The sequence below is a fragment of the Mastacembelus armatus genome, chromosome 19 (genome assembly GCF_900324485.2).
Source record: "Mastacembelus armatus chromosome 19, fMasArm1.2, whole genome shotgun sequence".
NCBI lineage: Eukaryota > Metazoa > Chordata > Actinopteri > Synbranchiformes > Mastacembelidae > Mastacembelus > Mastacembelus armatus.
The window spans coordinates 5,686,680-5,708,257 of record NC_046651.1 but is presented as its reverse complement, the minus strand read 5'-3'; the positions used below and the strand labels follow the sequence as shown (position 1 = coordinate 5,708,257).

The window sequence follows — 21,578 nt, the reverse complement described above, 5'->3', positions numbered from 1 at the left end:
AATTATGTAAGGTAGCAGAGGAAACAACTGTCAACGAGGGTATGTAATATGTGGTAGCAAGACAAAAAAGCAGACGACTCCATTGAAACGGTGAAAAAAAAAAAAATGTTTAAATATATTCCCAAACCCTGTTCACAGTTTCTGACTACAGATAACACTGCTGGAAGATATTCTCTCATCCATCTCCATAGCTGTCTCACAGACTGCATAGTTGGATGTGTTAGTTTACATCATGTCAAACCCTTCACTCGATGTCTGTCATATTACACTGCTCTGATGACACATTGCACTTACATTGATATTATTATCTAACTGTTTAACTGACTCTGCAATACATGTTGTGTTTTGGCTCATTTTTGAGTGCAGAGCCCTCTGCTTTCTACCCTTGGGCAACATCACAGTGAATGAAGGGACATGAAGCTTTATGTGGCAGCTTGGAGGAATTCAATTATGTTACGTGTCACATTTCTTGAACATGCAGCCACTCATGAACAGATGTGATCAAAGCAAACAAACATGCAGTTTCTCCACACATATACATTCTGCTACACTAACAAAAACAGAGGTCTATCAGACAGTCCAACCACTCATTTAAGTGTATTAGTAGGCAGCCATGTCTTTCTCAGGGATAAATGGTGCTTACTAAGTGTCCATTTAAAAGTATTTGTTCATCAGTTTAATCTAGAAGACATCACTATTAAACGAATTGCAAGCATGTGCCTTTAAGCATGAAGAAAATAAAACTCATTTGGCCTAACTAGTTAAAAGCCTTGAATCTTTAAAAATGACTTGTCATCATCACACTGACAAAGATAATTTTCTGAAGAAGTTCATGCTCATCCTCTAAGCCTCAAAATACCAGCAGAGAGCAGTTAATTGAACTGCTTCATGGGTGGTTTTAGGCCTGGAGGGTCATTCACCCAATTAACCTCTGCTGAGTTTGATGGGATTACTGGGTTAGGTTTTAACACCTACCTGCAAGGCTAAGGGGACTGTGTTTAATCATTGCTTCAGAGAACAGTGTCTCTTTTGAGGGTCTGACAAAAAAGAGCCTTACAGGCTAGTATCTATGCTCCTGGACTCCTTCATATATATATATATTCACCATCTTTACTGACATTTCTTTGCTTACTATCTGCAGATTATCTGTGTCACTGTTCTACTTCTCTTGACTCAATTGAAGTTAATAGTGCACTGCTGAAAAAGTAAAAACGCTCATGTTCACACCAAATTCTAACTCCCAGTGTAACACAAGTGAAAATGCCACCCAAAAGAAAGAGCTATACTGCAGATTTCAAGTTGCAGTGACTAAAATTCTGGTTCTACTCATGGTACCCATGTAACATACACAGAGGACATATCACATAGCCACTTTCTGTATCAGTTTATGTCTCATTCAGTGGAATACTTTACATAACGTTTGCTTTTAAAAATTGAGATGATGACATGAGATGACTTTTATTAATACCCAAAGGGAAATTCAGGTGTAAAAATTTAAGTTAAAGAAGTTTACACTTGCGACCATAATGAGAAATGTATTGTTTTATATTGTTTTTGGAGACAGGATAGTATCTATGCTCCTGGACTCCTCCATTACCTGTTTCATAGAATTTTCATGTATTGAATATATATATGCATATATAAACTTATTTGATTTGCTTCTAATTGATATTTGAATTATCTAATTGATAATTGATTTCTATGTATGTATACATTTCTTGGAGCACACAGACATACACACGCACACACACACACGCACCTCCCACTATAGTTGTGAGGACCGGCCAAAATGTCCTTAAAAGAATGGTAAGTTCCAACAAGATGAGTCATTGTTTTTAGGTTAAACTGAACATTATTAATGATTCTGATGCTCTCTCTCTCCTCTAGTTTGTGCTCTCTCTACCTCTCCCTCTCTCTCTCTGTACCTTCTGCAGGTGTCCCTGGTCCTGGAGCTGTATATTGCTGATGTGCAGTTACTGGCCCCACCAACCTGCAGTGTCTATTTGTTGTTTATTGTTGCTGTTCTTTTCTCTCTCCTCTATCCACTCACCCCAACCGGTTGAGGCAGATGGCCGCCCAAACTGAGCCTGGTTCTGCTGGAGGTTTTTTCTTCACTTAAAGGGAGTTTTTCCTCTCCACTGTCGCCAAGTGCTGCTCATAAGGGATTTGTTGGGGGTTTTTGCTTTTGGAAAGTGCCTTAAGATGATTTGTATTGCGATTTGGTGCTATACAAATAAAATTGAATAATTGAAATTGAGAAAAGTCTGATTCTCCTCTCACTAATGCATGTCTGTGTGCCTTCAAAACCTGACTTGTAAATTTGTTGTGTGCTGCAAATCTCATGTGGTCAGTATACATCAACACGCAGTAAAGTTTAAGAATAAGGACGGACCAGACTCTGAACTGAGTAAAGGCATGTAGTTATTTGCTACACACTGGCAAGTGCAGCCTGTAACTCCTTATTAATTAATCCCCTAAGGCAAATTATACTAACATGGGGCCCAGACTAATTTCCTCTCTGATTTCCATTCATCAAACACTAGTTGCTCTCAGCAGCAATTATGCCATTACCTAAGACACACAAAAGAACAGCTCAGGCAAAGTTGAACAGAGGAAAACTTTCATCCAATAGTTCTTATAAACGTCTTAGAGGATGCAAGACAGAATATTAACCCTTAATATGATTTCTGCAGAGTACAAAGAAATGGCTTTGTTTAATTTTTTTGCCAGTTTATTGTAAACGTAATGTAAATGTTTTGTTCCTCTACAGATGTCTACTCCGAACACGTATTACAAGTATGGTGTTTTTGCATATTCTTACAACTATGTCATGTCATTCACAGAACCACCTTATTTTCACCTAATCATTTGTCAGAAATGTTCTTTTGTCTGGATGATTTATGTAGGTCTATGACATTCACAATGTTCACTTCCTACTACAGACATTATGCTTGCAATTCTCACTACAGAATACAGTGTGTGTGAGGTTCTTACCAGCAGGGACATGGCTAGGTCAGCGAAGTATACAAAGGCCGCCCCAAGTGTGAATCCCACAGCCACAGGCACAAAAGCAAATGAGCCATACTTCCCAGAATCCTCGGCCATGTCAATCGCAGGTGCAAGCAATGACCAATAGGAAGCAGCCAACATTACCTGACAATGGCAAGAAAAGTAAAAACAAGACAAAACTTAGATACTTCAACTGAATATTTGTTATTATGTGTTTAGAAGGACATATGTTCCCAGCTTTGGGACATTTACAGTAGACTGTATAAACTGATCAGGAACTGCTTTTGTGTGCAGTGTCCAGTGAAGTGCAGTGAAGTGATAACCATCTTCACTCCAGCGAACAGTCTGTGTTAGTTGTTAAAAAGGAAGGGGAAGGTTTTGTATTTTTGAACACACTAGTGTGTTTTTTCAGTCTACATTTATGTGCACAAAGTATCTGCAGCTTCTGGTGTTCATCACGGTTTGAGTTCTCACAGTTCTTCTCATAGCAGCTTCCTGATCAGCAGCAAAAATGCAAAACATCAATCTGCAGTCAGCCTTGCCAATCAGGAGTAATGGAAGCCTATTGTTAGGCCACAGTCAGCTCCAGCACTCTAGAATTTTACCACTCGCATCAAGGTTAATCAGCTTTGTCAATCAGGTAGTGTATTAAAATGGTGAAGTTGATTTGAAGATATTTGATTTGGCTTGAGCTTTAAAGTTGCTAGTAGTTGGATTCTATTAAGAGTACACAAAGTCAGGAAAGGCCCCGACTTCAGTCGCCATGCTAAGCTAAGCTAACTGACGCCTCGTTGTAGCCACTGGACATTGAGATCAACACTGATTTTTCTTATTCAACTATTTGCAATAACAAGAAAAACCAAAATGCTGTGTATTTCTGTGATGACCTAAATCTCAGCAAATCCAATTCCCAATGCAAATCTACTTCGCACACTAATTGGCCCAGTTAAGTGAAGGTTCCTGAGGAATTACCATTGTTTGAACATTGCAATAATCAAAGATAATTGATTCTGCTTTTATGTTTGATTAATACTGTTATGAGTATAGGTTTAGAATTTTTGAACTAGAATAATGACACTGCTGTTGAAATGTATTTCATACATGGATTCTTGATGGTTTTTGCAGCCCCAGACATTATAAATTACTGAACTTATTGATATGAAAAATATTTTGCTCAAAATGAATGGGTAAGGATTACAACAACATGGCTGAAAGAGAGTATAATGCCTCCTCAAATAGTATCAAAAAAAAAAAAAAAAATAGAGCAGCATATTTTAAAATGCCAATCCCAGAAATAATAACATGAGATCACTTAACCCCATGCAGAACACCCATATCAGCTTGATTGATCTGTAATTTCACAGGGAATCTAATTCTGTGAGGTCAAACTTTCCAGCACTTTCTATCAAAAGACAATTTTGCAAGGATGGGTATAGATGCTGATATAGGACTATCTGAGGATTTCAGTCAAAAAGTAAACCCTATTCAATTCACCTGAGACACAACTGTAGAAAATGCAATCTAATTTTGCTCTCAGTCCTTTTTCTTTGACTTAATATTAGTTCTTTCTTTTACAACCAAGTACTTGTGTTCATCCTGCCTCTATTTTTCCTTTTTCTGAGATGCATTTTCAGCATCCAAACCCCCAAGTCAATTGCAAAATATCTATTCTCACTCATCAGTCTGCATTCAACAGTCCCGAGGCTATTCAAACACCTGTTCATCACTAATTCTGGCTTCGTTATCTCACTCAGGACCAAACAATAATCCAGCTACAACTAGTTTCAGATGGAGCGATGGAACATTCTGCCCCAGAAATAATCCTGGTACTATGTGAGCATGTGAACGGAGCTGGAATTCATCAGAAAAGGTATGGATTGTGCAAAAACATAAACCAGAAATAGATGTAGTCATGATTACTATTTCTTTAACTGCATTATGGCTTTGTTACTGACTCCTTATTAGACCAACTGCCAGAGAGAACTGCATGCATGTGTTAAGCTCTCCTTCACTTAACATTTATTTATTGTAACAGCTTTGTTGCGATTTGTATTGTGTAGAGATTTTGGTTAATAATAACCTCAAACTGGGACAATTAATGTACTTCTATCAGTAGGACTTTTTCCGAAGTATGATCTATCCGTCCTTCCAACAGACAGTTTCATCACTTTTCCAGTTGAATTAATCTTGTCTAAGATAAACAGTAAGACAGACCTGAACAAGATGTACTGTATTACACTACTCTCTAGAGTACAATAAATGCTACTCTGGTTGCTCTGGCTTTCCAGTGCTTGAGGGCAATCATCTTCATGCATGTCGCAGCATAATCAATCCTACAATCAGTGATTGCCCTGCTGAGTTTGGAGGCTTTGCATGAGCAATGAATGTCAATATTAGAAACCAACAGTGAGTCAATAAATGGTGTCAAAACCAAATGGTTTACATGCAGTGGCCCATACATGTGATGCAAATGGTTCTCAGGTTCAAACAGAAATTTCATTACATTTTCTCAAATTTAAGCTGAAATTCTACATTTTATTAATGTGGTCATTGATTTCAAATAAAATAGGCTGGAGCAAAAAACAAAATCCAAAACAAAATTGTCCAAACACTTCACACTGTACATGCAGATCTGATGAGGCAGAGAACAGCTTCTGTATATGTTCAGAATGTTTTGAATGCAACACATGTGTGATTGGGATGTGTTAAAACACCATTTTAGGCCTACAGTCTAATATAAAGTAAATTAAACTACTTATTCATAACTGTGATCTTTTATATCTAATTTCCAGTTCGTTGCCAGTTCATAGCCTTTTGAATGCTTGAGAGCCTCCGGTTTCTCAAATAACTGCAGTATTTTTTCCACCAGCAGGGTAGTAGGCACAATCATCTGATCACAGTCTGTGGCATATGACAAATAAGCTGGAACGAAATAGTTTGACTGAATGCCACCATAAAGACAGGCATAAAAAACCTGATTAGGGCTCTGTACAGAAGTCCTACTTTATGAAGTGAGCATTAGCTGGCTCTGTGAAGTACTTTGTCTTGTCTTATACTTACAGACCATATCACACTTTCTTTTTCATCACATGACCTATACAGTGTTTTCTGTCTATACCCCACTAAAGTCTCAGATACAGGTTATACTAAATTCAGCCTCAACTGCTTATATTTTCTTCTCCCATCATGTGTATGTTAACAATTTTATTGCTTCTTTCTAAAAGCCCTTATTCCCTTTGAGTGCTTAATCTCCCACTATGAATTTTCCACATTAACCCTGAATGCTAAAGGAGGTGCAAATTAAAACACATAAAGAGACAAAGCAGAAGCAAATTAAGGAAACAACAAAATGAGTAGCATTTAGAAAAAAAAAAATCCCTCTCCAAATGAACTATGCTCCTTCCTCACATCTCCTCTGTTCCATTCGTGTGTGTGTGTAACAAAAACCATGGTTCACTGATTAAAGAACCATTCTTGAGGCTCCAAAAAAAAAAGATAAGAATTTCTCCACAACTAAAATAAATATTTTCTTAGGTATCCATAGGTCCTAAACCATCAAATTCAATTTACAGAAGGACCACAACAAAATACTGCATTACTGGGAGAATGGAAGAAAAACAACACTCACAACTGCTGACACAACAAAAAACTGTTTTCTTCTTAGTCCAGCAAAATATGTAAGGAGAGAAAGAAATTCAACCAGCCTCTGCATTTGACGGAGTAGACAAAAAATTTAAATAATAAGGCAGTAGATAATAAAAACTCATCAGTGTTGAGCAGTAAACACCATTACAGCAAATTAAAATATGCTAAATTACCATACAGTAGCTCACACTATACTCAAGAGAGCACTAATGCAAAAGCAACATTTTACCTGTCCAAGACTTTCTGCAATTTTCCGCTTTCTGCTCATGGCAAGTTTATTCCAGTAAGAAATGGCTGAGCTTATAGTAGGCCTGTTACACAATTTTTACCGGTTTACAAAAGGAGTCATCCTACTTTATTTTTATAAAAAAAAAATTTCATCACAGTTTAATTGATATGCCTCTATAATATATCCCAAGAACAGCCTTTATTCTTGTAGTGACAGGTGTCCTCTCTGTAACCCATAAACATAGTTCAGCAGCAAAAAAACACTTTGCAGACATGGAGAGATCGGCATAGCCCGGCATGAGTTCTCATTTATCAACAGTTTATACAAATGAGACAACGTGGTGCTGATTTATGCCCGTATCTGATTGAAAGCCAAGGTTACTAAATTACATAATTATGTCAAATAATGTGTTTTACTTTGCTATCTATGCTTAACATAACTATGACTATCTGACTTGGAATGACAAATCAATGAGTACTATTTTTATCCTAAAGGAAATTCCCTGTTGTGCTGCAACAGTGCAAGCTATGCTGGACACACACTACTATCAGCCTTCAAACATTTATATAAATAACTGTGGTAACATTCAGTCACATATAGTGAGGTCTGACCTAAAAAAAACAACATGTTTTTACTGAGAGAAAACAGAAGGTAATGTGCATGCTGAAAAGCCTGCGACTGATTCTCTGAAACAAAGGAAAAAGATGCTTCTGCTAATGATAAAATATTGTCAGGTAAATATAAAAGAGTACTGGAATACCTACCATGAACGCTAGATGTACTCGAATTTATATGTCAAAAAATGGCTAACATTAAAGAGAAAATCACACATTACAAATCTTGGTGGATAAAAGTAGAAGTAATCGTGCCTGTAAAATGTAAATGTGGTCACAATGCCTGATGGTTTTGTTTTTAATAATAAAGTTTACAAATGAGAAGGTTTAACAGTTGGAGCTGCTTTTACTTCCCTTCCTTTCAGGTTGTATGTGAGCTACAAGACAGTTCTATAAATATCATCTACAGACTCAATGCCGGGAGATAAAGAACAGAAGAAACTAATATAACAACATGGTAATGCTACATGATTCTTGGAGGAACATGGCTTGTGTTTCCACAGTAACACAGCCAAGTGAGCACACAAAATGTCTTCCCATAAAAGTAAGACCACTCTCAGGCCATATACATTTGCATTTTAAGCATTTGGCTGATAACCATCAAACACCACAGCAGAGAAACTGTGTGGGCACAACAGCAACATCATTTAGCCAAGAATTAAAACGCCACAACATCTTAGCAATAATTGTCATTATGGAGAGTTTTCCCTTGAACTGTATTCCCTTGAAGAATAAGGTGTAATTTAGAGGTAACAGTTGTGTGTTTACCATTTTAAATGGAAGGAAAATTATGTGTGTGACTTGAGATGGGCATGTTTACACTGTATGCTGGCTGGTTTCAAAATAAATGTTCTCCATTTCCTGCTAGTAGCACTGCAAAAAGATTTTAATTTAGTTTTCTGTATATATGAGTAAATGTGTCTATGCATTTATTGTGAACTACAACCAAAATTTGAGCTAAATGCTAACAACAGCATGCTAACATGCACACAACGACAACACTAACATGCTGATGTTAGTATAATGTTTGCTATGTTCATCTTTGTGTGGTATGTCGATGTGCAAACATTTGATATTTATTACTGATCACTATGTGCACCTGAGGCTGATGGGAATGTAGTTTTCCAAGTAATAGTTCCAAAATGTGAACTTTATGGTGCAGTTAAAATAAAATTTAAGATCAGCCTAGAAATTAAGGTACATGCTAAATGTACCAATCTTACAAGTAGGTGATATTCTAAGTAGATAGGTGAAATATGACCTGCCGCTGGCAGTGGAAAACTTATAAGATGATCACTAAGGTTATTAAGATTAATCCTCTGAAGATCATAAATGTCTGCTCAAAGTTCTTAGCAATCCGTCCAATGTTTAATATATGATGAACACTAAAATGAAAAACAGTCTTGATTTAATGCTCTGTACAAGAAGAGCTCATTTTCCAAGCATTACAAAGCTTAACATTCATAAAGTTTCACATAGTCACATCTAAAATTTGTCCTTTTGGCATTCAAACCACCTCTCTCAGAAACCATGTGTAAGTGACAGGACCTCATTAGCGAAGGAAGGTTGTCTCACAAATCTTTTCATGTTAAGTTTTCCTCAACCAATCTAAGGTTCAGAGTGGAGACCTTCACTCACATCACTTCTCTAACCTTTAGTTGCCAGCTAGCATTTATACTTGGTTATAAAGGTACTAACCTTGACAGGAAAAACCTATTCAAAATATAACAAAGATGAACAGAGTTTACTGAGCAAATGCCATGGGAAGAACAAAATAAGTTGAACCGCCCAGGTTGCAGTCTCTAGAAGCTATGCTGCTATTCTTACACCCTTGACATCTTGCTGACAGGAATATTTAATTGAAAGTTAAACCTGATGTTTCTGTCTCTGAATACTAACTTAATTAGTGACATTCAGCAAGTTTTGCAGCTGCAGCATATAAGGCTGCAGGGCTGTTTAAGTATGCTAAAAGAGCCAGGTCTCCTTCAGGTCTACAGCCAAAGACAGACTAATGTCTCCTAACGGTGATAAAAAACAGTATCGGACTAATGATATGAAGAAACTTTACATTATTTCTGTCACTGTTTTCTTTTTCCTAGGCTTCTATGACAACAAATACAAATGCATATTCAAGCAATTCAGCAGCAAGTATTAAGAACATTTTGTGTACTGAAATCCCACAGCTGAATTGGTTCTTTATCCAGAAAATACACAACAAATATGCATTTGGAGTATCTCTGGCATCCATATGTTCATTGAGTAGGCATGAATAATGGCTCATGTGCTCATTTTAAATGCAGTAATAACTCAGTGTAACGCAAGTATTCCTGATAGTTCCTGATACCTGCCTCTCAGAATAACAGTGCTCCTTCACCACACACACCAAATGCATCTGACAGCAGCATGGCAACAAAAGTCATGGCCATGTGGGCAAGTTTAATGCCTAAAATCATTGTAGAGCCTTTCAGAGGTGTTGTGGTGCTGATCGAGTCCTGTGAAATATAACACCCTAAAAAAAAATCCCACATGGTGTACTTACATAATTACATAAAATGCTACTTATTGGTAAATCCCTGAACTTCATGCTGGCTTGCAAGGGTTTGTGCCTAACAAACGCCTTTTGTTTTCTTTCAGCACATGAATTGAATATACAAAGATCTTAATATCATCCTACGGGTGCTCAATCAACCAGGGGGACCCCACAACACAGGAATTTCTTTAGCATGGACAACTTTTTTACCAACGCAACAGGCTACCATGTTTAGACTCCTTATCGCTTCTTTAAAACATCAAAGGTTTTGTTATGAAAGACAACAGTGTTTCCAGACTGTGATACCTGGGTACTGTTCTTGATCTGTTCTTATATCCCAGGCCATATACAGTGGGTACGGTGATTCTTGAAGCTACAGTTGGTACGGAAAGTATTCAGACCCCTTTAAATTTTTCACTCTTTGTGTCATTGCAGCCATTTGCCAAAATCAAAAAAGTTCATTTTATTTCTCATTAATGTACACTCAGCACCCCATCTTGACAGAAAAAAACAGAAATGTAGAAATTTTTGCAAATTTATTAAAAAAGAAAAACTGAAATATCACATGGTCATAAGTATTCAGACCCTTTGCAGTGACACTCATATTTAACTCACATGCTGTCCATTTCTTCTGATCCTCCTTGAGATGGTTCTTCTCCTTCATTGGAGTCCAGCTGTGTTTAATTAAACTGATTGGACTTGATTAGGAAAGGCACACACCTGTCTATATAAGACCTTACAGCTCACAGTGGATGTCAGAGCAAATGAGAATCATGAGGTCGAAGGAACTGCCCAAGGAGCTCAGAGACAGAATTGTGGCAAGGCACAGATCTGGCCAAGGTTACAAAAGAATTTCTGCAGCACTCAAGGTTCCTAAGAGCACAGTGGCCTCCATAATCCTCAAATGGAAAAAGTCTCTTCCTAGACCTGGCCGTCCAGCCAAACTGAGCAATCGTGGCAGAAGAGCCTTGGTGAGAGAGGTAAAGAAGAACCCAAAGATCACTGTGGCTGAACTCCAGAGATGCAGTAGGGAGATGGGAGAAAGTTCCACAAAGTCAACTATCACTGCAGCCCTCCACCAGTCGGGGCTTTATGGCAGACTGGCCCGACGGAAGCCTCTCCTCAGTGCAAGACACATGAAAGCCCGCATAGAGTTTGCCAAAAAACACATGAAGGACTCCCAGACTATGGGAAATAAGATTCTCTGGTCTGATGAGACCAAGATTGAACTTTTTGGTGTTAATTCTAAGCGGTATGTGTGGAGAAAAGCAGGCAATGCTCATCACCTGCCCAATACAATCCCTACACTGAAACATGGTGGTGGGAGCATCATGTTGTGGGGGTGTTTTTCAGCTGCAGGGACATGACGACTGGTTGCAATTGAAGGAAAGATGAATGCGGCCAAGTACAGAGATATCCTAGAAGAAAACCTCTTCCAGAGTGCTCAGGACCTCAGACTGGGCCGAAGGTTCACCTTTCAACAAGACAATGACCCTAAGCACACAGCTAAAATAACAAAGGAGTGGCTTCGGAACAACTCTGTGACCGCTCTTGACTGGCCCAGCCAGAGCCCTGACCTAAACTCAATTGAACATCTCTGGAGAGACCTGAAAATGGCTGTCCACCAACGTTCACCATCCAACCTGACAGAACTGGAGAGGATCTGCAAGGAAGACTGGCAGAGGATCCCCAAATCCAGGTGTGAAAAACTTTTATCATTCCCAAGAAGACCCATGGCTGTACTAGCTCAAAAGGGTGCTTCTACTCACTACTGAGCACAGGGTCTGAATACTTATGACCATGTGATATTTCAGTTTTTCTTTTTTAATAAATTTGCAAAAATTTCTACATTTCTGGTTATTTCTGTCAAGATGGGGTGCTGAGTGTACATTAATGAGAAATAAAAGGAACTTTTTTGATTTTGGCAAATGGCTGCAATGACACAAAGAGTGAAAAATTTAAAGGGGTCTGAATACTTTCCGTACCAACTGTAGCTTCAAGAATCACATGCATAACCAATTACATGTGCTGAGACAATGACACTAATTCATTTAGATTGCATAATCATTTACACTCACACCAATTATTTTAGCAGTGGTTTATGACACTGACAAGGAAACTTAAATGTTTCTATAACCACATTTCATGGCAGGGAATTGATGACATCGTATTAGAGCTTTGATGGGCTAGAATCATACAATTTTGGGATCCTGTTGTGTAGCCATTGTTTTTTCTTGATGCATGCCCAATATACTGTGCATTCAGAAAGGATTCAGACCCCTTCACTTTTTTCAATGTTCTTATGTTACAGCCTGATACTACAATAGTTTTATATTCATTTTTTTTCATTAATCTACATTCAGTACCACATAATGACAAAGTAAAAACAGAATTTTAAAAAAGCCTGTAAATGTATTAAAAAGAAAGAAATGAAATATCACATCTACATAAGTATTCAGACCTTTACTCAGTACTTAGTTGAAGCACCTTTGGAAGCAATTACAACCTCAAGTCTTTTTGGGTAGGACACAACAAGCTTTGCACACCTGGACTGGGGGATTTTCTGCCATTCTTTGCAAATCCTCCCAAGCTCAGTCAGGTTGATGGGGACTGTCGGTGGACAGCCATTTTCAAGTTTCTCCAGAGATGTTCGACAGGGTTAAGTCAGGGCTGTGACTGGGTCACTCTAGGACATTCACAGAGATGTCCCTAAGTCACTCCTGAGTTGTCTTGGCTGTATGCTTAGGGTTGTTGTCATGCTGGAAGGTGAACCTGCAACCCAGTCTGAGGTCCTAAGCACTGGGGAACAGGTTTTCACTGAGGACGTCTCTGTACTTTGCTCCATTCAGCTTTCCCTCAACCCTGACCAGTCTCCCAGACACTGCTGCTGAAAACTAGTCCCACAGCCTGATGCTCTGACCACCATGCTTCACTGTTGGGGTGGTATTGGCAGCTGATGAGAGGTGCCTGGTTTCCTCCAGACCAAACAGTTTAATATTGGTTTCATCAGGGAATCTTGTTCCTCACAGTCTGAGAGTCCAGGTGCTGTTTTGAAAACTCCAAGCAGCTTTCATGTGTCTTGTACTGGGGAGAGGCTTCTGTCTAGACACTCTGCCATAAAGTCCAGATCAGTGGAGGCTGCAGTGATGGTTGTCCTTCTGGAACTTATCATCCATACACAGGATCTCTGGAGCTCAGTCAGAGTGACCATTGGATTATTGGTCACTTCTCTTACTAAGGCCCTTCTCACACAATAGTTTGTGCAACCAGCTCTTGGATGAGTCCTGGTTGTGCCAGACTTCTTCCATTTGAGGATTATGGAGGCCACTGTGCTCTTTCAGTGCAGCAGAAATGGTTCTGTAGCCTTTCCCAGCTCTGTGCCTCAACAATCCTCTCTGAGCTTTGCAGGCAGTTCCTTTGCCTCATGGCTTGGTTTTTGCTCTGATATGCATTGTCAGCTATGAGGCCTTCTGTAGAGAGGTGTGTGTGTTTCCAAATCAAGTCCAGTCAGTTTAATTTACCACAGGATGACTCTAATCAAAGTGTAGAAACATCTCAGCAAAAATCAAGAGAAATGAGAGGAGCCTGAGCTCATTTTCACATTGTTGCAAAGGGTCTGAACACTTATCCAAATGTGATATTTCAGTTTTCCATTTTTCTACATTTGCAAACATTTCTAAAATTCTGTTTTCACTGTGCCATCATGTGACACTGAGTGTAGATTAATGAGAAAAAAAATGTAATCAATTGTAGTATCAGCATAAGGAAAGTGAAAAAAATGAAGGGGGTCTGAAAACTTTCTGAATGCACTGTAAATTGCAAAAACTCATTTTGTGTATAGAGTGATGCTGGAGGACATTTTATTCCTATCCTGGGGTTATAATATGTGTAAATGGTAGAAATAGGTATTTTTCTGAGAACTCTGGGCAGGTCAAAAAACATTTCCTGCGCTGATGGGAACCAAAAACAGTCGTGGGTAGTCGTGGCCTAATGGCTTGGAAGTCGGACTTGTAACCTGAAAATTGTAGGTTTGAGTCTCAGGTCCGGCAGGAGTTGTCGGTGGCACAGAGTGAATAGCCAGTGCCCTGTCCACCCTCAATACCACGACTGAGGTGAGACCCTTGAGCAAGGCACCGGACCCCCAATTGCTCCCCGGGCGCCGCGGCATTGGCTGCCCACTGCCTCGGGTGTGTTTGCATGGTGTGAGTGTGTGCCCACTTGGGTGGGTTAAATGCAGAGCACAAATTCCAAGTATGGGTCACCATACTTGGCCATGTAAAGTCACTTTCACTTTCAAAATGTTTGAGGGTGAGGTATGTTGCTGGAGGTGGTGATTTTTGTCTGTTCAGCAACAAAATTGCTCTCTCACCATACAAAATGTGTATTGTTTTTTCAATTGCCAAGGAAGGAAAGACCTACAGTCTCCTGTCTCCTACAAATTCCATTCATGCTGTAAGCAAGTAGTGGCTAATACTTTTTGATAGAAATGTAATATCACCTGAATTATGTTCATTGGCAAAGGTTTGTTCCAGTACAGCAGGGATTGTGATGCTCTCATAGAGCAACAAATCTTAATATCCAATGAAAACTGTTTGACATCATTGCAATTCATAAAAAACACAGACATCGCCATCATAAACTCTCTGGAGGAATTACTGCTGTTGTGTCAGCTGAGCCATGAACAGACACTTACATGCCAAAAAAGGTGCACCTGGAAGAAAGGGAAGAAGAGAGAGATAGAAGAGATATAGAAACGAAGAAATGCTCACAAATTGCTGTGATTCTTCACCAGTAATCAAGGCTGAGAGACATTGTGTTCTGGGACAGCAAGACATGATTTTCCACACTGCATGGTGTGTGTGTGTACGTGTGGGTGCCCATCTGTACCTGAATCTGTGTGTGTTTCCATGTTTTGGTTTCTGGCTGACTGTTCATGAGTCATTCCAAGATTTCTACCTGGATTTAACATTTGACTGATGAATTGCTGTCTTTCTATCAACAGTATGATTCGCTTGTATATTGTACAGTAAAAAGATATTGCAGTTCAAGATGTGAAAAATATAGAATACAGAAATTAAAAGACTGTGTTAATGTGTGCACCGATCTTGAATATAATATATTAAAACTGCACTGACAAAATACTTGTGAATCACCGGTACAAAGGATGAGCATTAGAAAATATGGTGGTTTTTTTTTTTTTTTTTTTTAAATATCAAAGGTTCAAGCCAAGTATGCATAACAAATGTCAGGAGAGGAATTAATTGTCTCAGAGGGGACTCTGAGACTTGAATATTGCAGTATACAGTATATAGAGACATTTTCCGTATTACAATGATTAAAAAAAATAATAATACTGATGGCAATGACATAAATGGTAAATTATCTTGGAGGCGCCAGTCTTTTTATATTGAGAATTACTGACCATATCAATAAAAGAGACTTCTAAAATGTAAGTGGACAGTTTTATATGTAGGCGAAGGATCATAACTTCATCGTTAAATAACCCATTTCGTGCTTATAGTTTGAAGTTCCCTATAGCCTTCCTCAGATGAAAATGCTTTCCAGCAGATTTCAGATAAAAGCAAGATGTGCGGTCATATGTGTATGTATGTGTATTTTTGTTTGTTTGTGCGGTCATATGTGTATGTATGTGTATTTTTGTTTGTTTGTATTTATCTGTATGATTGCTATGCTGTGCACAGTGAAAACAGAAATCATGGCGCAAATGGGCAGAAAAAATGGTCTAAAGAATGATGAAAGGCATTTCTGCATCTACTGTGTGACACTCCATCCCTAGGCATCTGCCTTCACTCTTCAAACTTGGTCCTACTATCTGTTCAACGTTCTTTCTCTCTCCTTCTGCAACCAAAAGCAATTCCAAACATGGTCAAGACGTTCTTCTTTGAAAATGGCATAAAAAGGACAGCTCTCTACTTCCCTCCTCTATGTCTCCACTCAAACCCCTCAGGTTCTTTATTCCCCGAGAAACTGATGGTGATAACTGAGGGTGAATAGTTGGATTTGTTCAGCATAAAAGACAAGCAGAGCAGCAATCGTGCCACTTAGCACTGCCAAATATCAGAGGCAGGACTGCCAGTGAAGGACTGCTGTTTTCAGTCTGCAGTCAGCAATTTGTCTTATTTCAGCAGCATCATCTCTCTTTGGATGTATATCCTGTATTGGTACTACAGACACCGATTTCCCAAATAGGTGCAATGTAAAGGCAAATAATTCTAATTCTCATCTGGGTTTTTACCAAGCTATCTCTGCACTTTGAATACCTCGAGATATGATATAAGCCAAATATTTCAAGTAATAAAAACCAAACCAGTGCCAGAGTAGAACAATAACTCAACAAGAATGAAATAAACAAAAAAATGTTATTCCACTGTGTCACTCACCACTTAAAACTATCTACACCTACACCAAGCCTATAATATGCAAGGATCAGTATTATACACTGAGTTTCTTATTAAAATAAATCAGAAGCATATTACAATAAGGTATACAAACATTACCAACTTATGTATACAGTTATTTCACAATGCGCATGCAGAGTGGACACATACAACTTACAAAACTGCAAGGATGTTATTTAATGTTTGACAAAAACATTCCCAAGCCCTTCGCTGTCTATTTCATCTGAATGTATAAGAGCATCAGTATAGCATACGATGAAATTTAAAAGATGTTAAAAGACTGTTAATTGAAATAAGGCCTGAGACTAGACCTGTCTGTGATCACCAGGACTAAAAAAAAGATGTTATTTATGAAGCTTCCTGAAAAATGTTACCATTTACATGAACATGAACTGGATCACTGCAACTCTATACAGTGGGTACGGAAAGTAGTCAGACCCCTTTAAATTTTTCACTCTTTGTGTCATTGCAGCCATTTGCCAAAATCAAAAAAGTTCATTTTATTTCTCATTAATGTACACTCAGCACCCCATCTTGACAGAAAAAAACAGAAATGTAGAAATTTTTGCAAATTTATTAAAAAAGAAAAACTGAAATATCACATGGTCATAAGTATTCAGACCCTGTGCTCAGTATTGAGTAGAAGCACCCTTTTGAGCTAGTACAGCCATGAGTCTTCTTGGGAATGATGCAACAAGTTTTTCACACCTGGATTTAGGGATCCTCTGCCATTCTTCCTTGCAGATCCTCTCCAGTTCTGTCAGGTTGGATGGTGAACGTTGGTGGACAGTCATTTTCAGGTCTCTCCAGAGATGCTCAATAGGGTTTAGGTCAGGGCTCTGGCTGGGCCAGTCAAGAGCGGTCACAGAGTTGTTCCGAAGCCACTCCTTTGTTATTTTAGCTGTGTGCTTAGGGTCATTGTCCTGTTGAAAGGTGAACCTTCGGCCCAGTCTGAGGTCCTGAGCACTCTGGAAGAGGTTTTCTTCCTGGATATCTCTGTATTTGGCCGCATTCATCTTTCCTTCAATTGCAACCAGTCGTCCTGTCCCTGCAGCTGAAAAACACCCCCACAACATGATGCTCCCACCACCATGTTTCACTGTGAGGATTGTATTGGGCAGGTGATGAGCAGTGCCTGGTTTTCTCCACACATACCGCTTAGAATTAACGCCAAAAAGTTCAATCTTGGTCTCATCAGACCAGAGAATCTTATTTCTCATAGTCTGGGAGTCCTTCATGTGTTTTTTGGCAAACTCTATGCAGGCTTTCATGTGTCTTGCACTGAGGAGAGGCTTCCGTCGGGCCACTCTGCCATAAAGCCCCGACTGGTGGAGGGCTGCAGTGATAGTTGACTTTGTGGAACTTTCTCCCATCTCCCTACTGCATCTCTGGAGCTCAGCCACAGTGATCTTTGGGTTCTTCTTTACCTCTCTCACCAAGGCTCTTCTCCCACGATTGCTCAGTTTGGCTGGTCGGCCAGGTCTAGGAAGAGTTCTGGTCGTCCCAAACTTTTTCCATTTGAGGATTATGGAGGCCACTGTGCTCTTAGGAACCTTGAGTGCTGCAGAAATTCTTTTGTAACCTTGGCCAGATCTGTGCCTTGCCACAATTCTGTCTCTGAGCTCCTTGGGCAGTTCCTTCGACCTCATGATTCTCATTTGCTCTGACATGCACTGTGAGCTGTAAGGTCTTATATAGACAGGTGTGTGCCTTTCCTAATCAAGTCCAATCAGTTTAATTAAACACAGCTGGACTCCAATGAAGGAGCAGAACCATCTCAAGGAGGATCAGAAGAAATGGACAGCATGTGAGTTAAATATGAGTGTCACTGCAAAGGGTCTGAATACTTATGACCATGTGATATTTCAGTTTTTCTTTTTTAATAAATTTGCAAAAATTTCTACATTTCTGTTTTTTTCTGTCAAGATGGGGTGCTGAGTGTACATTAATGAGAAATAAAATGAACTTTTTTGATTTTGGCAAATGGCTGCAATGACACAAAGAGTGAAAAATTTAAAGGGGTCTGAATACTTTCCGTACCCACTGTACAAAGTTGTTCTGAGTGATCAGCTTTACCCTATGATGTAAACATTTCTATCCTGCTAGGAGTGGTCTGCTTCACACCCCCACACCTCAGAGTGGGATAATTTGGAGGTTAGACACTCACAGTAGTGAACTCACACAAAAGTATCTCCTTATTCTACAGTTTATTTCTATCCTAGGGGCTATGTTACAAACTTTTAGCTAAGTTTTTGGGTTTCATAGCTTAACTTTTTTGGTTCACTCTTTATCTACCAGACACAGCCAGCACTAATTTCCTATACACTATTTACAAAGCAACAGAGAATGGGGAATTTCACAGAAAGTATTCTGTATTTTCACACCTAATACAGTGCGTTGACCGTGCAACTATCATTTCTCTTACTGACAGGAGAAATACTGCTCTAATGTCAAAAGTTTAAAACAGCTCTGTTTTTTTTTCAACAAGCATCACTTTGAGATTTCACACATCTGTGCCAGTTTAGATTTGCTACCGATTTCCTACTCTGACACACTGGATAAATATCATCCGTGAAATGCTTCCCCTGCAGGAAATTAAAAAAAATTTAATTGTAAGAGTCAGACAGTAGGGTTTAGGGGATGTATTTTCTATTGCAGCCTAATACCTCTTTAGACATGATAAGGCCAAGTCCTCCTTCAGGGGAACACTTATCTCCAAATTTTATAAATTGATGTGGCATCTGGACATGCCAGGCTTTGTCTGGCTCTGTAAGACACTGAGCCTCCCACTGTGAAATATCCAAAAACACACGGCGCTGCATCATCCTCCTACCTGTATTGTGTGTTTGTATGTGTGTATGGACTTTCGTTAGAAAAAAAAAAATCTAACTTACCCCAGCTGCAAATCCTAAACTTCCATCCAAGACACGCTTCTGAGAAGGGCAAATAGAAATTAAAAGCAAGTCAGTGAAATCAATATCCTCAAACCCCGTGTAACATCTAACCCTTCAGTAAACCACTCACTGTTGACTTAACTGGCAAACATACAACATGTCCTGAGCACAAGAGGTTCAAAGATAACAAAGAAACACACTATCAACCAGAATATGGGCAAAATCATTCAATCAATAGATGGGTTTCCTGTGATTTACTGTAACACTGTCTGGCCGTCATATTGGAATTCCCCAGCTCACTGCAACAGCAGCTGAATGTCTTAGAACATCTGAAAATAGATTATCCAAACACAAATTACACATTCTCTTTTTATGTGCTCTTTTGATCTGGCAATGTATCATTTGGTGACAAAATCTGCCCCCATACACAACACTAAAAAACATGTTGTATCTTGTTTGTTTGTTGTGGAAATGTGATTCCAAAAGGTTACTGCTCCTGGCCACGTATCAGCGTTTCTATCTGTTAACCTCTTATAGAGCGGGGTTAGCTTCATATTTAGTGCATACACTTGAAAGATCAATTTCATCACACTCACTAAGAAAGCCAAAGAGAGCATTCCCCAAAGTGTCAAATTGTTTCTTTCAAACACAGTAAGTAATTACTCAAGCTCAGATTGACAGAAAAGGTACCTGTCGGCTGGAGAAGACAAACACCAGGGCAGCTCCAGCAGCAGTCAGACCCCAAGTGAACAGGGTCCCCTGCAGAGCCTGGGTCACGGGGCTGTAGCCTTCCAGCATCGTGCCAGATCTGCATGAACCACATATTTTATTCAGACTCATCCTGTTATACATTCACATCATAATGAAACAGACAGCAGATGCTTTGTATCTTCCCAGGACAACCGGAGAGCTGAGAATTAAAGGACAACGAAAAAGGTGGATACAGTAAATGTTGTGCTTCTTTTAAATACTCCTATGAGGCTACAGTAGTTCCTCATTTATGACCCAGTATTTATGATCAATTTTACAGGGGAAAGCAACATATCTCTAACACTCCCAGAAGGCTAATGTATTTGATGTCCTGTTATAAACAAGAATGACAAGAGAAAAAAAACAGAGTAAATGTACTTTGGCTGGCTCATCTTAAACCAACAGTGCCTTTAAGCCCTCACAAGCCAGCCCGACACACACCCACTGTGCTCGTTTCACTACACAACAAAGTAAATGAGTGCAATCCTGTTTGCTTAAGTTTTTAACATCCTAGACTTTTTTTAATTTGCATAGGTGCAGTCAAACCTGTTGGGGTTAACTAGACAGTTGAGGTTTGCTTTGAAGCAAGCCTGTGTTCTGTGTACTCTGTCCTTACAACTGCTAGTTCATAGCAAAGGTTAAAAGATAGTTACATGAAAAAAGAGGTTTCATGGGGTGAGCAACCTTAGCCAGTCATGTCCACTATATAGTAGTACCAAGGTAATTGTTAATATTAGCTCACATTAGTCATCATGGGCTTCACGTCACACCAGACCACAATAGGTCGAGTGTATCAACATGATTATTTTATTGCTTATAAGTTCATCTTTTCATCTGTAAGAATCTTACTGAGGCGGTCAAAACAGACATTGCATTTATTCCCTTTAAAGTAGCTTTAGCTATGAACCTTTCACATGCATAAGCAATAAATAAATACATGTGTTGCCACTACTGGAAATATTTACCAACTCATTTTAAAAAGCCATGCAGTGAGACTATTCCCCACACAGTCAATGTGTATTAAATGTATATTTTAGTTGCCACAATGAATGTTCTGTTTAGCCGTCATTAACTGACAGTTTTACACAGACAAACGTAATTCTGTTTTCTGAGATCAGTGACAGTCAAACACACGGACACTGTTCTGCTGTGGCTTCATCAGTACCGCAGTGTGTGTTCACAGGTCGTCGTTTAACCGAGTTACACAACAATCAGACGCTCAGTACATCTTTTATCCAGGTAACCGACGGGGGTGACAGCCAACCCGTCAACTTTCAACGTTTACTCACTTTCTAATGCAAAATAACTTCGTTATATAACATTTAACACTACTTTTAATGTCATGAAGCAACATGCTTTATTCCGGCGCTATTTAATTTTAACTTAAGATAATTTTACCCCTTATTTTGGCGTTAGTTTCTGTGTACTCACTCACTTCTAGTAGCACCTCGACTCCTCTGTATTTACTTCCTACTTCCCGGTACACGT

At 39.1% G+C, this 21,578-nt stretch overlaps 1 protein-coding gene across 5 annotated transcripts in view; it reads right to left on the bottom strand.

Annotated features, from left to right (window-relative positions):
• slc39a11 (solute carrier family 39, member 11) overlaps positions 1 to 21,578 on the bottom strand; it is a 100,356-nt gene extending 78,778 nt beyond the window's left edge. For 2 of the 5 annotated variants that reach the window (XM_026315282.1, XM_026315285.1), the window contains exons 1-4: positions 21,526 to 21,578; positions 20,031 to 20,148; positions 19,341 to 19,379; positions 2,995 to 3,153 (exon numbers count right to left, since the gene is read on the bottom strand). In XM_026315282.1, coding sequence (XP_026171067.1) covers positions 2,995 to 3,153; positions 19,341 to 19,379; positions 20,031 to 20,138 — 306 coding nt within the window. In that variant the 5' untranslated portion in view covers positions 20,139 to 20,148; positions 21,526 to 21,578. Of the gene's footprint in view, positions 1 to 2,994; positions 3,154 to 19,340; positions 19,380 to 20,030; positions 20,149 to 21,488 lie in introns of all 5 variants that reach the window. The other 3 variants (XM_026315283.1, XM_026315284.1, XM_026315286.1) reach the window with 3 other exon arrangements.